Raw genomic sequence first — 18063 nt, forward strand, 5'->3', positions numbered from 1 at the left:
TCTATTCATTATACATACTCGTATTATAACCAAAACAAGAAACCGCCAACATTGCACTGTTGCACTTGTTAAAAAGTATCAAATTTTGCTAGATTTGAAATAAAACTATGGAAACGGATTAAATCGCGTATAATGAATTTAAAATTAATGAATTTAAATTTTGCTAGATTTATTGCCAAATCCTACGTATTTTTATAAAAAGGTAATATCCATAATAAATCACAAGTACCTAAAACTTATACTCTGTACTTTCAGGTTCATTCAACCTAAGTACTTAAAAAAACTAAAACAAAACAATGACATATTTTTTTTAAAACTTGATAACAATAAGTCCGTTTCCACACTTTCCGATCTGATATCGGATGTCGGGCCGATATCCCATACATTTAAGCCGCCATCTTGGATTTTGGCCTTTGAAGTCCTTCCGACATCCGATATCGGATCGGATAATGTGAAAACGCACTAAGAGTTCAGACTCTAGTTTCTTAGATACCTAAATTAATTGTATTTGACCTGAAAAACCTACTTTAAAAACAGTACTTATAAGTAAATCGTGCCTAGATATTTTACTTAGTGTAGAAGTACCTACTTAATACTAATTATAACTTTACACGTAATATTATCATAGTGAGCAAAAAAAAGCGAACGCGAAGGTCCTTTCTCATTTAGTTCTTAATAATTGCTTATTCTATGACTGTCTTTCTGAAGTGTGTACCAGTCTTCTTAGCCTAGAATTTACATAATTATTAGTTATTCTTTACTGAACTAGAGTTTACTTTTACAATTCCATTACTTTTACCCTTAAGATAACTCTGCCTATAAAACTGTCCAAAGAGCACAGTCATTAATGCTACATTGGACACGAAATATATTGTATGTGCCATGGACAACGGACACTCTGACACCAGATCAGCAGCTATGGAGTAGATTATGAAGAAGATGAATTGTACCTGAAAAAGAAAATATAATATTACTTTTAGATTTGACGACCGGTCTGGCCTAGAGTGCGTGCGTAGGGCCTTCCTGCTAAGCCGAGGATCTAGGTACAAATCACATTTATTTGTGTACCTATTTCTGCTTTCTGACGTATTTGTGTGATAGACAAACGATTTTTATCGGCTTGTTAACTTTAGTGAACGTTTATGAATAACCTTACTCGTTACTTGGTATTGGTAGACATTCCGCGAATTCACACGAAGCGCCTTGCTTCTTCTGTTCTTATGCGCACTGTTAAGGAGTGGAATTCCTTGCCGGCGGCTATATTTCCGAGCTCATATAACCCGGCAATCTTCAAATCGAGAGTGAACCAGGCACCTTCTGGGCGAGCTCACTCCATCGTAGGCCACGTCTTTGGCTATGGCTAGTCTATGGCCAAGAGTAACCCGTTTGTGCCATTATCTGGGTAAAGGGACCTTATATTGTCGATGGCGCTTACGGGGTTATGAGCAATGTTTGTGTACAAATACGACGCCGCGGGACGTAAGCGCCATCGACAATAAGCTCCCTTTACCCAGATAACGTCACATTTATAATAAAAAACCGGCCAAGAGCGTGTCGGGCCACGCTCAGTGTAGGGTTCCGTAGTTTTCCGTATTTTTCTCAAAAACTACTGAACCTATCAAGTTCAAAACAATTTTCCTAGAAAGTTTTTATAAAGTTCTACTTTTGTGATTTTTTTCATATTTTTTAAACATATGGTTCAAAAGTTAGAGGGGGGGGGACGCACTTTTTTTTTCTTTACGAGCGATTATTTCCGAAAATATTAATATAAAAACGATCTTAGTAAACACTTATTCATTTTTAAATACCTATCCAACAATATATCACACGTTGGGGTTGGAATGAAAAAAAATATCAGCCCCCACTTTACATGTAGGGGGGGTACCCTAATAAAACATTTTTTTCCATTTTTTATTTTTGCACTTTGTTGGCGTGATTGATATACATATTGGTACCAAATGTCAGCTTTCTAGTGCTAACGGTTACTGAGATTATCCGCGGACGGACGGACGGACGGACGGACGGACGGACGGACGGACAGACAGACATGGCGAAACTATAAGGGTTCCTAGTTGACTACGGAACCCTAAAAAGAGGTTACTTAAGTATTTATTTTACTCACCAACTGCAACGAAGTAATATACTTCTTCCACGTCAAATATTTCGCCACTCCAGGTCCCATAGCCGTTAATGTATAATAGCCATACATGACCACATGCACGGCGGAGTTCACCAGCCGTATAATAGTGGTCACGTGGGAGGGGTGGTATTTGAACGGGAAGTAGCTGACCACCATACCAGTGTGGTGATATACGTGGAGGAAGGAAATCTGGTTGTTCTTCTTTCGGAGAACGAAGAAGACGGTGTCGAGAAGCTCGGAGACTTTGGCGAAGAAGTATAGACGGTTGCCGATGTAAACCTAGAATAAGGAAAAGAAAATCACTGTCATATTTTAACGTCACATTGACGTCTAGAAATAGTTATTTGTTTTACTAAGGGTCAAAGTTGTTGTTCAACCGGCAGGTGCCAATAGGCAAGACGTGTAAAAAAAACTAATTAGTCTGTCAGTTAGATTATCAAAGAATTTTAGACACATATTTTTTCTTTTTTCTCGTAAACGAAAAATGACGACGGTACAGTGCGGTGAAGTTTCGCGTGACGTCACGCCTAGGTACAATTTTACTTAGAAGTGACGTCACAAGCCCCCACTCCGGAACTTTGATGCTCTATATCTTAGTATATTTTCATTAATTAGAAAAAGCGAAAAATATGTGTTCAGTATTTTTGGACGATCTAACTGACGGAATAAACAGAATGCCATTTTTTATGTAGTCGTCAGCCCTATACTACCCCCAAATCCCCGGCACTCCCAGCAAGCGAAAGATTCCAATATTAAGAAGTGGAATCTGGAGCGTTTTTGTCACAGCTACAACACTTTTTTCTTTCACCATAAAGTGGCGCTGTAACTTGAGGATTTTCGTGGCTTTTCAAATCATCAAATAATCAAATAAATCGTTTTAGGGCCCCCCTCTCACAGCGTCTCGTGAGCGTAGCGGCGGGCCAATGGTACACTGAGAGAAATTTACATTGTGAATTTAACAAGTTCGACTTGTTGCGGTTTATCCGTTTGAATCAGCCAAACGTATGTTTAAAACAATATGTGTCAGGTTGTTTTTATAAAATCGACTTGTTGATTCAAATATATTGCCGATTCAAATGACAAGTAGCTTGTTTGAACCAAAGAGCACGTAGGCGCTATTTTAACCAAAAAACTTGTTGAACGAACATGAAAACTGGTTGTATTTTCTCTCAGTGTATGGCAAAGCCAAAGGACGTCGACGCAGCGTCTTTGTCCATACAGTTGGTCCGACGCTGCGCTCGCGAGACGCTAAGAGGGAGCCCTTAGGTACTCACTAATTTCCAATGGTCTTCAATGTACATGTGACATTTTCTGGGCAACAAGCCGGTCTCCAAGACTTCTCGCAAGCACTAGAAAAAAAAACATTTTTTCTTGTGAATTGAAATAAACAAACACATTATAGGAGGCAGAATTCATTAAAAACTTATATTGACCGGGATCGGGATTATCGGGAGCTCGAAAAAAATCGAAAAGGTAATCACGGTCTATATCCCGGTCAATATAAGTCTAATGAAAATAACCGTGATTCATCCAAAACTCTCATTAAAAGCTGTTTAGTTACCTACATTAATACCTATCCAATCCTATCTTAAATTTAACACCTTATAAAACAAAGTCCTCCGCCGTATCTGTTAGTGTGTCTGCGTGTGTGTTCGCAATAACCACTAATATCCAACTCAAAAACCACTGAACGGATGCTCATGCGGCTTTCACCATTAAATATTTTTTTTATATTATTAACAAAGATTACTTATACAGTTTCTAATCTTTTCGCCAAACTTACGCTTAACGGCAAAATGAAGCACTCATTTTTAAAGTTAGTAAAATTCTTGAAGAAGAGGAGGAGATTTTGTGTGAATTGGTTGAAATAAGACTATATTTCAAAATCGAGTCGTACGAAGTCCTGCAGGCTGAGAGCTTTCTTCTAAAACGCTGCCCAAAACGTTTGTGCGCTATATTAAACAATGTATGGCGAAATTATGTCTATCAAAGATGTACAGGAATGTCCGGAATGGCATATATCTATCTTTTAAGGATAACTTATGCCTCCTATAGGTGAAAGCAAAGCGCATCGTCTCCGTTGGCTAGGTCACCTTGAAAGGATAAGTGAAAATCGGGCAGTCAAAAGAGCCTACTTGGGAAGACCGGATGGACGCCGTCCTGCCTGGTCACCCAAAATATCGTTGGGCGAATAGAGTGGAGGTAGACCTCCGTGAACTCGACGTCGGCGAAAGCTGGCGCGAACCGCTCAGGATCGAGCAATGTAGGAGGCCAAAACTCATTTTGGGTTATCGCGCCAGCCATGTAAGTAAGTACACTACCGTCAAAAAGTTTAAGACCAAACACGATATATGCAAATAATCAACATTTCATGAAGTTCCTATGAGAAATGAGAATATTACTTTTCAGTACCTACAACCGACAAAATAAAGCGTATAACAATTTTTAAAAAGGGATCATAATAAGAAATAAAAGCTAAACGTTTTTCTCATCGAAAAATCCTCCTCGACGCTTTTTCACTTCCGAGCAGATTCTTGGCATTCTTGCTATAAGTTTGTGTAGCGTTTCTTGGCTAATGGATTTCCACTCGTATTGCAGTATCTCCCAATAGAGCTGTTGCAGATGTCGGACATTGTCTTCGGACTCTACGGTCGAGTTCATCCCATAAAAGTTCGATCGGGTTAAGGTCTGGGGATTGCGGTGGCCAAATCATATTTTTTAACACACCTTGGCGTTCTTTATTGACTGTGTAGCTTCTACAGATCTTTGCTGAGTGTTTGGGATCGTTGTCTTCTTGCAGAACAAATGGGTTGCTGATCAATATAATAAGATTACGTTGTTTTCTATTGATTACAAATTTAGTTTGATGATTTTTAGAAAGGAATGACACTGAACATTGTGTTTGGTCTTAAACTTTTTGACGGTAGTGTAAGTACTATAATCAGTTTTTACCCGACTACGGCAACGCAAAAGGAGGGTTATGATTTTGACCGGTATGTATGTGGGTATGTATGTATGTATGTATGTATGTTCATCTGTTCCCTCATAACTTCTAAAGTACTCATTAGAATTTGACAAACGATACGTCATTCGAATTGTCTTAATCGTCCGCTGGTTATAGGCTATATGACGTCACCGAAAAGGAAACATGGCGCCCTCTAGAGGTCATAAAGTAACGAAGCAAAAAAATAAAATGAAGTTAGGATGACATGTTGTATATCATTTGAAAGGTCTTGATTAGCACATTTCAAATATGTATATATTATTAGCTTTTATTCCCAGCTTTACTTGATTACACCTGATAATTCATTGATTTCTCGGAAAAATTGACTATTTGCAAATCCGCAACGCCGACTGCGTTTACACAAGAAGGCTTTTGCCAAATAAACAAATTTGCCTGCTTTGTATATTAATTTTATTAAAGATTTGCAATATTTTTTCGACCTAAAGCTCAATTTCGTACAGCAAATTGTCATGATAAGAACTAGATGAAGTTTGACGCTGTTTTGACATTCTGACGTGTATCATAGACTGCAGGAAACCCTAGACGAATGGTATGTTACGTCATCGTGCCAGAATGACTTTCTACTACGACCATATATTATTGAAAGCTAGTTAATCATCTAAAGTTATTATAATTTTCACAAAGAGAGAAAATACGGTACCACGATACTGATTGCCAGCTATAACTGTCTCTATCAGTATACGGTATGCTTTATGAGGTTGTACATACCGTAGACGCGGTCCTAAATCTACTTAACGAGTCCTTACAGAGTTACGTCCTAAACCAACTTAAAGAGGCCTTCGGCGCCCTCATAGGCTCATATTTAATGTGTCACGCAGTCCTAAGCTCTAACTTAAAGTGTCAGGCGAAGCCCGGCGCACGCGCACCTAAGCCGGGCGCCTTCGGCGCCCTCTAACTTAAAGTGTCGGGCGAAGCCCGACGCACTCGTGCCAAGCCGGGCGCCGAAGGCGCCTCTAACTTAAAGTGTCGGGCGAAGCCCGACGCACTCACTCCCAAGCCGGGCGCCTTCGGCGCCCTCTAACTTAGTGTCGGGCGAAGCCCGACGCACGCGGTCCTAAGCCGGGCGCCGAAGGCGCCCTCAAATTTAAAGTGTCAGGGAAAGCCCGACGCACGCGGTCCTAAGCCGGGCGCCGAAGGCGCCCTCTAACTTAAAGTGTCGGATGAAGCCCTACGCACTCGCTTCCAAGCCGGGCGCCTTGGGCGCCCTCTAACTTAAAGTGTCGGGCGAAGCCCGACGCACTCGCTCCAAAGCCGGGCGCCTTCGGCGCCCTATAACTTAAAGTGTCGGGCGAAGCCCGACGCACGCGGTCCTAAGTCGGGCGCCGAAGGCGCCCTCAAACTTAAAGTGTCAGGGAAAGCCCGACGCACGCGGTTCTAAGCTGGGCGCCGAAGGCGCCCTGAAACTTAAAGTGTCGGGCGAAGCCCGACGCACTCGCTCCCAAGCCGGGCGCCTTCGGCGCCCTCTAACTTAAAGTGTCGGGCGAAGCCCGACGCACGCGGTCTAAGCCGGGCGCCGAAGGCGCCCTCAAACTTAAAGTGTCAGGGAAAGCCCGACGCACGCGGTCCTAAGCCGGGCGCCGAAGGCGCCTCTAACTTAAAGTGTCGGGTGAAGCCCTACGCACTCGCTTCCAAGCCGGGCGCCTTCGGCGCCCTCTAACTTAAAGTGTCGGGCGAAGCCCGACGCACGCGGTCTAAGCCGGGCGCCAAAGGCGCCCTCAAACTTAAAGTGTCGGGCGTAGCCCGACGCACGCGCTCCTAAGCCGGGCGCCTTCGACACCCTATAACTTAAAGTGGCGGGCAAAGCCCGACGCACGCGGTACTGAGCTGGGCGCTAAAGGCGCCCTCCATCCTAAAGAGTCGGGCGAAGCCCGACGCACTCGCTTCCAAGCCGGGCGCCTTCGGCGCCCTCTAACTTAAAGTGTCGGGCGAAGCCCGACGCACTCGCTGCCAAGCCGGGTGCCTTCGGCGCCCTCTAACTTAAAGTGTCGGGCGAAGCCCGACGCACGCGGTCCTAAGCCGTGCGCCGAAGGCGCCCTCTAACTTAAAGTGTCGGGTGAAGCCCTACGCACTCGCTTCCAAGCCGGGCGCCTTCGGCGCCCTCTAACTTAAAGTGTCGCACGCGGTCTAAGCCGGGCGCCAAAGGCGCCCTCAAACTTAAAGTGTCGGGCGTAGCCCGACGCACGCGCTCCTAAGCTGGGCGCCTTCGACACCCTATAACTTAAAGTGGCGGGCAAAGCCCGACGCACGCGGTCCTGAGCTGGGCGCTAAAGGCGCCCTCCATCCTAAAGAGTCGGGCGAAGCCCGACGCACTCGCTCCCAAGCCGGGCGCCTTCGGCGCCCTCTAACTTAAAGTGTCGGGCGAAGCCCGACGCACGCGGTCCTAAGTCGGGCGCCGAAGGCGCCTCAAACTTAAAGTGTCAGGGAAAGCCCGACGCACGCGGTCCTAAGCCGGGCGCCGAAGGCGCCCTGAAACTTAAAGTGTCGGGCGAAGCCCGACGCACTCGCTCCCAAGCCGGGCGCCTTCGGCGCCCTCTAACTTAAAGTGTCGGGCGAAGCCCGACGCACGCGGTCCTAAGCCGGGCGCCGAAGGCGCCCTCAAACTTAAAGTGTCAGGGAAAGCCCGACGCACGCGGTCCTAAGCCGGGCGCCGAAGGCGCCCTCTAACTTAAAGTGTCGGGTGAAGCCCTACGCACTCGCTTCCAACCCGGGCGCCTTCGGCGCCCTCTAACTTAAAGTGTCGGGCGAAGCCCGACGCACGCGGTCTAAGCCGGGCGCCAAAGGCGCCCTCAAACTTAAAGTGTCGGGCGTAGCCCGACGCACGCGCTCCTAAGCCGGGCGCCTTCGACACCCTATAACTTAAAGTGGCGGGCAAAGCCCGACGCACGCGGTCCTGAGCTGGGCGCTAAAGGCGCCCTCCATCCTAAAGAGTCGGGCGAAGCCCGACGCACTCGCTTCCAAGCCGGGCGCCTTCGGCGCCCTCTAACTTAAAGTGTCAGGCGAAGCCCGACGCACGCGGTCCTAAGCCGGGCGCCGAAGGCGCCCTCAAACTTAAAGTGTCAGGGAAAGCCCGACGCACGCGGTCCTAAGCCGGGCGCCGAAGGCGCCCTCTAACTTAAAGTGTCGGGTGAAGCCCTACGCACTCGCTTCCAAGCCGGGCGCCTTCGGCGCCTTCTAACTTAAAGTGTCGGGCGAAGCCCGACGCACGCGGTCTAAGCCGGGCGCCTTCGGCGCCCTCTAACTTAAAGTGTCGGGCGAAGCCCGATGCACTCGCTGCCAAGCCGGGTGCCTTCGGCGCCCTCTAACTTAAAGTGTCGGGCGAAGCCCGACGCACGCGGTCCTAAGCCGGGCGCAGAAGGCGCCCTCAAACTTAAAGTGTCGGGCGTAGCCCGACGCACGCGCTCCTAAGCCGGGCGCCTTCGACACCCTATAACTTAAAGTGGCGGGCAAAGCCCGACGCACGCGGTCCTGAGCTGGGCGCCAAAGGCGCCCTCCATCCTAAAGAGTCGGGCGAAGCCCGACGCACTCGCTCTCAAGCCGGGCACCGAAGGCGCCCTCAAACTTAAAGTGTCGGGCGAAGCCCGACGCACTCGCTCCCAAGCCGGGCGCCTTCGGCGCCCTCTAACTAAAAGTGTCGGGCGAGGCCCGACGCACGCGGTCCTAAGCCAGGCGCCTTCGGTGCCCTCTAACTTACAGTGTCGGGCGAAGTCCGACGCACGCGGTCCTAAACCGGGCGCCTTCGGCGCCCTCAAACTTAAAGTGTCGGCCTGTCGGGCTTCGCCCGACGCACGCGGTCTTAAGCCGGCCGCCTTCAGCGCCCTTATATTTAATAAATAAAATGTAACCCCAAAGTAAGTCAAATAAAAAATAAGTTCAAAAACTAAAACCCGACTACTATAAGTAAAATGTGCTCTAAAAAGTATGAAACAAGATAGAATTACTTTATGAAATTATCATGCATGATATTCACAGATGTGTATTCTTTTCAATACGTTAATTCAATGTTATAATAAGTTTGTAAATTTTAAATATACTTGCAAAGATGCCGAAGATAACCGTGGTCGTATGCCACTTATGTACTTACCTTTATAATTGTGGCATACGACCACGGTTATCTTCGGCATCTCTGCAAGTATATTTAAAATTTACAAACTTATTATAACATTGAATTAACGTATTGAAAAGAATACACATCTGTGAATATCATGCATGATAATTTCATAAAGTAATTCTATCTTGTTTCATACTTTTTAGAGCACATTTTACTTATAGTAGTCGGGTTTTAGTTTTTGAACTTATTTTTTATTAATTACTCCCCTAGCGAAGTCGGGGCGGGTCCCTAATTAGGAAAAAGTAACAGTACTTACAAATAAGATTAAATACATCGATATGAAGACTTGCATAGCATTGTAGATCAGTAAAGGGCCAGTCAGTTTGTAAGCTGGTCGCTTCTTCATGTACGCTGGTCCAATGAGGAGCACAAATGCCAAATATGCCAATATCAGAATAACAGCCAATGAGAATTCACCGTCTCTCCACCCTGAATTGAAAAGAAATAATCATAAAATTTATATACGTAAGGAAAGAGTTTTTACTCCATACATCAGTACCTAAATGCAAGTTATTTGTAGTGACATGTAGCGTCATCCACGCGTCAATCATGCGTCAATTAGCGTAAATTATCAGTACTTACAGTACAGATATTAGGTACCTACGTAAGCAGGTTCAACCTTTCGCGTAATGTCGTCGATCTCAGACGGTTTAAATCGCAAAATGACTAATGTATATTAATTATATATCACTATTAGTCTTCATCGCAAACGGCCTAGAACACAAATAGATCACTTTTTATATTACCTAATTGCGATGTAGACTAATAGCGGTATAATTTAAGTCATTTTGCATTCTAGACTACGAATAAATACGATAACTACGAATAAATTAGATGACCAACTGTTCAAGTGCCCGACAAATTGGAAAATTTTATAAATAAAAGCGAGGATAGATAGTAAGTAACTTACATTGACTCGTGTCTAAGGTCCTTATCTCCATGTTGATTAAATACCTAAAAAAAAATGGTTATAATATTATTCATCATACTCGCAAAGGCGCGAGGCGTAAGAATAAAACACTTCAAATTCTCGCGTTTTTACACAATTTTAGAGTCACACACGGGTCGAACGCCATAAAATAACATTTTCCCCTCACTAGCTCGGAAACACGTGTTTTATCCTTCAATGCCAGCGGGTAAAAACGCATTTTATCCACTAGTAGATAAAGTAATTTGACCTTGAATATAATCAAATTTTCTGATTTGATGAAGATGATTTACCACCTGTGGAACTACTGAAAGCAGTGATATACTCGTTTTTTTCGTTGTTCTTTCCTCGCTATAGTGAGGGGAAAAGTTTTGTGTTACACACGGGTGCAAATGTATTTTACTTCTCGTGTGTTGAAAATACAACTTTGCACCCTTATATAACAAATAACAATTTTTTACCTTTTTCCAACGTTTCCCAGGTTGCACTAGCCGTGGTCGCGGAAGACCTGGCCAAAAAAAACGATGTAAAAGGTAAAAAAATGTTATTTTATGGCGTTCTACCCGTGTGTGATTTAAAAAAGGCGTTAGAATATTGCAAACTGAAATGAGAAATGAGAAATGAGAAATAATAAAGAGTACTATCGTACAGTATGGCCACTCCCGCTCCCCGCTGAAAGTGCCGCCCACCCCCTCTCGGTTACCTCACAGTTACCGCCTGTCAAAAACGCGAACAGTCGACCTGTCATATTTCACTCATACAAGCATAATACGCGTTCACCTACACGAGCTTAGACTGTGTGCTAGGAACGCGCCTCTTTCAATATATTAAATTTGATCGCCAGTGTCCGAGGTGCGCTATACAGGGTGTAACAAAAATGGTGGTGATCCGTTTAAGGGCGTATTCAGTATCGTATTCTCATCAGGAAAAAGTAGGATAAAAATTTTTTTTCGCAAAAAATTTTTTTATCTTTGTATGGAGATTCGACCGATTCGCGCGGCCCGGCTCATACAAAAGTGAAAATTTTTTTAGCGAAAAAAAAATTTTTCTTCTACTTTTTCCTGATAAGAATACGATACTGAGTACGCCCTTAAACGGATCACCACCATTTTTGTTACACTCTGTAAGCAGAGATCGGATTTTTGTGCGTCATCTCATACTAAAAGTCATTAAAATGACGTAAGTCACTAAGAATGTCGCAAATCCGTCCGATCTCTGGCTATAAGTCATCTTCTAGCGTGCTAGGTCACCTGGGGCCTATTGCATAACAATTTACAACTCATATTACAAACGGTAGTCCCCCTCCAATTCATTTTATAAGAAAGAGAGTTCCACTTGTAATACAAGTTGTAAATTGTTATGCAATAGGCCCCAGGTCATATGTGACTTAAGCACCTTTTTTCGTGAAACGACACATATGGTTGCTATCAATTCCCTTATGAACGATCCTTATGAACAATTAACCTTAACAAATGACACCAGACTGAGTGTTATTGTTAAAAAGCTAAATGTAAGAATAAATTACAAAAAAATGTAATACAATGTAATGTTTTGTGTATTGTTAAAGAACGTGTACGTACAGGCCCCGCAGCCGAATGGCATTTCTGCAACGCGAAACGAAAACGAAACGCCGCGAAAGGTAGTCTGGCTCTGTCGCGCCATTACGCAAGAGCGATAGAGACAGACGAGCGTTTCGTTTCGTGAGCGTTTGTGCCATTCGGCTATGTACCCTGTAGATACTGGCTTTGACCGCTGACTTTAAAAAATACGGTGTTGATAACCCCGGCTTGCAACAGTTGAGGAGTGTCTTTTCAAAAGGGCTTATTTCCACTTTGAACTTTTTTTGGGAAATCGAGAAAAACATAATTCCACGGTATTGATTTTGATAAGATAAGATAAGATAAGATATAATTTATTGTATAACTGTGTACAAAGATATTTACAATACTACAATTTGAGAACCAACAGTTTATCCATCACGGACGTACATGTAATATAATTGAAATTGATATTTAATTTGCAAAATTGTAATATTGTAAGTTGACGTTAATGCTATGATTACATCAAACGTAACATGTGTACCTAAATAAATATTTAATTACCATATGTTTTTGAGAATTAAGCACTTTTGATGCGAACTTTTGGGAATTACGCCCTTTGATGTGTCCTTGTAGCGTAAATGTTATTATTTTAAAATAGTTTTATTTTATTTTTGGATTTTGTATTAACGTTAGTTGATATCAATTTTGTTGTACTACATACATTGGTTTATCCACATAAATAATCATTACACATTTTTCAAAATGTGTTCTAAACTTTGATGTTAATCTTTTTTTTAAAGATCAAAGCGAGACTTTTTGAACGTTTATCTCAAAACAACGCGCAATTTTCTATACTAAGAAAAACTGCATTCATAGTTTAAAAAAAAGTAAAAATCAAATCAACCTTCAAATCAAGAGTGAACAGGCATCTTCTGGGCGAGCTCACTCCATCGTAGGCCACGTCTTTGCCTTTGGCTAGTCTGTGGCCAAGAGTAAGCCCATTTATAATAATAAAAAAAAATGGAAACAAGCCCTTTTGAAAAGACACTCCTCAGTTATGACGTGACTGCACAAACAATCCAGCACATGCAGCCCGGCAAACTAACCTAAACACAAAATTAAAATTTTGAAAAACCCCCGACATAGTAGACAGATTTTCATGAAACATGGCTAAGAACACTCCCGACTAATTCAGCTTTCAAACAAAAAAAACCTAATCGAAATCGGTTCATCCGTTTAGAACTAGAATTTCCTTATACTTAAGCTACAACGTTGCACCTACATTTTTCGCGAAAATTTCGGAATTATTTCTAAGGAAATACAATTTTTTTTTTACACAAATGCAATGCGCTCTGTCCATCTATCACGGATATGTACACTCTTGGTTTGATATTGATAGTTTACTGTGGGGCCATAGCTTTGACACTCACGATTTCTTATTAACACCAAAATATCCAAAATAGAAAATATTTCACAGAACGACAGTTACAACTCTGATTTTTAGATCAGGTACGAAATAGCACCTAATACTTACAACAATCAATATTTCCTTTAGACAACAAGGGTGATATAATAATATTAATAATTATTATATTTACAATTATTACGCACTCGTCGCACGTATTGAAATACACCATTTGAAATAACAGCAAAGATCACTTTGAGTATCTAAAAGTACCTAAATATTATGTGACGATATGTACATTGAGACAATACACAAGAAAGCGTGTTTACACAGTTTTGCGTTTACGTAAAAATATTGTGTTAACGTGTAACAAGCAAGCAATGATAAAAGGTTAAATAAGATTTTCATACAAAATTTACATAAGTATTTTGTGCACATGTTATGCATGACGTGACAGTTTGATAGAGCTGCCATTGAAGGTATCTGGGGGCACGGTAGCGCCCTTCGCCAAGAGCCAAGCGAATCACAAGAGCACTACCAAGGATTATTTATATAGGAGTGACGACCGGTCTGGCGCAGTCGGTAGTGACCCTGCCTGCTACGCCGCGGTCCTGGGTTCGAATCCCGGTAAGGGCATTTATTTGTGTGATGAGCACAGATATTTGTTCCTGAGTCATGGATGTTTTCTATGTATATAAGTATTTATATATTATATATATCATTGTCTGAGTAATAATAAATAAATATAAATAAATATTATAGGACATTCATACACAGATTGACTGAGGTCCACACGGTAAGCTCAAGAAGGCTTGTGTTGTGGGTACTCGAGTACCCACAACACAAGCTTTCTTGAGCGTGGGTACTCGAGTACCCACAACACAAGCCTTCTTGAGCTTACCTTGTGGGCCTCAGTCAATCTGTGTAAGAATGTCCTATAATATTTATTTATTATTTACAGTCTCCATACTAAGAATCATACCTCATTTTTTAGCGCGACTTATTAAATGCTATCATAACTACACTGATGAGGCCTACAAATTTATTTTCTTCAAGATGTGTATAGACGTGATATTATGATATTAAAATAAAGAAGCATGTCATTTTTACGTCTAAAAAATAAAAACACGCAAAATATTTCGGGAAAATAGGCTGCGAACAGTGCCATCTAGTTTTAAGATTAAGAAACCCATACATTTCTGGGGTACGCTTTTTTGTATGGGCTTTGTTTGTCCCGTATTATGTGGTCATTGCCACTACCTACCTTTTTCTCGAAGTGTTTCTCCCTCTTTGCCTAGCCACATCCCACATCCCATTTCACTTGGGGGTCGGCTCTCTTCGTCAATATTCACCATACTCTTCGGATTTGCGTCATCGCGTCATTGACTTTAATGGCTTTCTTTAGGCACAGAATAATAAAGAGTACTATCGTACGTAATGGCCACTCCCGCTCGAAAACGCGAACAGTCGACCTGTCATCTCACTCATATAAGCATGGTACGCGTTCACCTACACGAGCTTACAATGTTTGCTAGGAACGCGCCTCTTTCATATATTTAATCGCCAGTGTCCGAGGTACGCTTTAGGTCATCCTCCTCCTCCTTCATGTGATCCTCGGATCTCCTCATTACGTGTCGTGCGACGAATCCCTTTCTTGAAGATGAAAGGTATGTACTTAAATATTAGTAACTACACACACAACTAGAAAATTCTAAACGTTTGAACTTCACCCCTAGCTATCGCTAGTATTTTATATTATATTTGGGACACCTTTACACAGACCAATCTAGCCCCAAACTAAGCAAAGATTCTACTATGGGTGCTAGGCGATGATATACATACTTAATACTTATATAGATAAATACATACTTATATACATAGAAAACATCCATGACTCAGGAACAAATATCTGTGTTCATCACACAAATGACTGACCTTACCGGGATTCGAACCCAGGACTTCGGCTTAGCAGGCAGGGTCACTACCGACTACGCCAGATCGGTCGTACAAGGTAGAGTTTTTTTCATTAAAGAGAGGATTTTTCATTAAATTTATCATTATTTCCAACGCTTCAGTCGTGATGAAGTAAGATTACCGCCTGCAATACCGGACCGGTTAGAAAATGTGTCAATTTTAAAATTTGATATTTTATTGTATCGTCTTGGCAACATTTTACACGAACATGTTTATGGTGACATTTTAATTTGCTTTTAATCAAAGACCTGTATAACTTCGTAAGACTCTATTCTATCTCTATTCTCATTGCTTTTAATGTAATGAAGTATTGACAGTATTCCAACCTCCTCTATAACGACCTCCTTTTGACGTTTTAGATCAGAAATTATGAGAAATGCGTTGGATTAGCTATGAAGAATAGAGGTATTGGCAGGGTGCAAAGCGGGTGGAGGGGGTCAAATCCATATTGCAGTAAACATTTTCATATCGTTTTTGAGATAAATGTAATATGGGCCTAGTAAAATTTGTTATGGTGAATTGTAATTACTCCAAGAAAAATAGCGACTAAATTCTAGCAATTTCCAAGACCGTGGTGGAAAGTGGAAACGTAACCACCGTTAAAGTGGATAATTACCGTAAGAAGAAAAGTATCATCTAACCTCTGAAGTTGTACTCTTTAATACTTTGACAATTTCGTATGACATTTCAAACAAGACGTTAATGTGACAAGGTCAAGGAGATAAGAAGATTAGCGGTGAATAGTAAAGCCTGTGTGCGTAGCCGAATGCACAAACGCTCACGATAATAACCCTTTCGTAGCTATCTATCTCTATCGCCCTTGCGTATTGGCGCGACAGAGAGACTACATTTCTGCGGCGTTTCGTTTTCGTTTCGCGTCGCAGAAATTCCATTCGGCTACGGCACCTGATTAGCAATTTGTTACCGTTTGTTCACTTTGTCCATACAAAGAATATAATTTTTCGTGAGTATACCTGTCGTGTAACGTATTATAAAACGTAAAAAAGTCATGATTGATAATCTTGTATCTAATTTATACAATTTACAAAACATAAACTTCCATAAACTAACACTTTAACTCGACAGTCAAGTGCAAAAATTTTATCGCAAAAATCGTCTAATAAATGGGCCATTTTTTTTTCAAAGTTGGACAACCCCACTTTTTTTTTAGATTTGGAAATTTGTATGTCGATGTAGAGAACAAATCAAATTTTTCTCAGAATTGCGAGCTTTTTCAATCCTAATAGGAGAAAAAAATGTCCCGAGGTTTTTTTCCCATTCCATTACCAATTTTTCATACATTTTGTATGGCGGTAACGGAATGGAAGGTTCGGAAAAATGTATGGAAATATTGGGACATCTTTTTTTTCTCCTATCAGGATGTGATTCTGAGTATGAATCGCGTAAAAAATACCCATGTTACAAAAAAGTGGGGTGGACAACTTTGAAAAAAAGGGTCTAAATATGGTAATATGTACTATTACGTTCTTATTACACCGAACTAAGATGCTATGGGACATATTTTTAGGGTTCCGTAGTCAACTAGGAACCCTTATAGTTTCGCCATGTCTGTCTGTCCGTCCGTCCGTCCGTCCGTCCGCGGATAATCTCAGTAACCGTTAGCACTAGAAAGCTGAAATTTGGTACCAATATGTATATCAATCACGCCAACAAAGTGCACAAATAAAAAATGGAAAGTATTCTTTTATTAGGGTACCCCCCCTACATGTAAAGTGGGGGCTGATATTTTTTTTCATTCCAACCCCAACGTGTGATATATTTTTGGATAGGTATTTAAAAATTAATAAAGGTTTACTAAGATCGTTTTTTGATAATATTAATATTTTCGGAAATAATCGCTCCTAAAGGAAAAAAAAGTGCGTCCCCCCCCCTCTAACTTTTGAACCATAAGTTTAAAAAATATGAAAAAAATCACAAAAGTAGAACTTTATAAAGACTTTCTAGGAAAATTGTTTTGAACTTGATAGGTTCAGTAGTTTTTGAGAAAAATACGGAAAACTACGGAACCCTACACTGAGCGTGGCCCGACACGCTCTTGGCCGCTTTTTGAGTAAGATTTTTACACCCATATTTTTACAGTATTTTCATAATATTTATGATTTCTTACAATCCATAATAATACTAATAAACTTGGCTTGGGCCTTTTATAATTTGTTTATTGTTTTTGTATTGTTTTGTAAGTAAGTAGTTTTGTATTTTACGCGTAGGTATAACCATATTATAAATAACATAATCTAAGATTGAAAATGAATTAAAAAAAGAATTGTCCTTAAGTAATGGTTCTATACAACAAATAAGTTTATTTTTAATTACTTATCCATACTAATATTATAAATGGGAAAGTGTGTGTGTCTGTTTGTTTCTCCGTTTTTCACGGCAAAACGGAGCGACGAATTGACGTGATTTTTTAAGTGGAGATAGTTGAAGGGATGGTGAGTGACATAGGTTATTTTTTGTCTCTTTTTAACGCGAGCGAAGTCGCGGGCAAAAGCTAGTGTTCAGATAAAGTATTTTTTTAAAGAAAAGTTATTCTTTAAAAATTTATTCTTGCTATTCAGTGCCCCAAAAGTCATTGTGTGCGATCATGGAAAACAGTTTACGTCGCACTTATTTAAAGGTTTAGCTTTATCACACGGTGTGAAGATTAGGTACACGCCGCACTGTGACCCGCAGAGCAATCCGACGGAAAGGGTAAATCGTGTGGTGGTGACAATGATTTCCTTGAACCTACATAACGTCAACAACCAGTGGCAGCGACTGGCCGAAGACCGACCCACGTGGCGCCGTGTTGACGGTCAATCCAAGCACGACAATGCCTGGTTATCCTCCTTGAATGATAAACGCATGAGGAGTCACGAGCAGGCCTCTAACCCCCGCCCCGCCCATCTGGGGGAGCATACACCTGCCGTGTGTGTGGACGA

General features: G+C 41.8%; 1 protein-coding gene across 1 annotated transcript; it reads right to left on the reverse strand.

Moving 5' to 3' along the window:
• Positions 1 to 270: 270 nt before the first annotated feature.
• LOC125226290 (elongation of very long chain fatty acids protein 7-like) lies at positions 271 to 13482 on the reverse strand. The gene is made up of 6 exons (XM_048130227.1): positions 13277 to 13482; positions 10184 to 10227; positions 9530 to 9702; positions 3415 to 3489; positions 2123 to 2419; positions 271 to 950 (listed from the first exon to the last, which is right to left on the reverse strand). Exons 2-6 carry the CDS (start codon positions 10212 to 10214, stop codon positions 747 to 749), a joined length of 780 nt encoding a protein of 259 aa, XP_047986184.1. The 5' UTR covers positions 10215 to 10227; positions 13277 to 13482; the 3' UTR covers positions 271 to 746.
• Between the last annotated feature and the right edge of the window lie 4581 nt (positions 13483 to 18063).

Source organism: Leguminivora glycinivorella, chromosome 5 (genome assembly GCF_023078275.1).
Source record: "Leguminivora glycinivorella isolate SPB_JAAS2020 chromosome 5, LegGlyc_1.1, whole genome shotgun sequence".
Classification (NCBI taxonomy): Eukaryota; Metazoa; Arthropoda; class Insecta; order Lepidoptera; family Tortricidae; genus Leguminivora; species Leguminivora glycinivorella.

Excerpts from the sequence above, each read along its gene's own strand:
- LOC125226290 (XM_048130227.1), bottom strand. The coding sequence starts at position 10,214 with ATGGAGATAAGGACCTTAGACACGAGTCAAT. Across the intron at positions 9,703-10,183 it reads GACCTTAGACACGAGTCAAT|GGTGGAGAGACGGTGAATTC; the intron begins GTAAGTTACTTA and ends TTTTCAATTCAG. Across the intron at positions 951-2,122 it reads ATATTACTTCGTTGCAGTTG|GTACAATTCATCTTCTTCAT; the intron begins GTGAGTAAAATA and ends TTTCTTTTTCAG.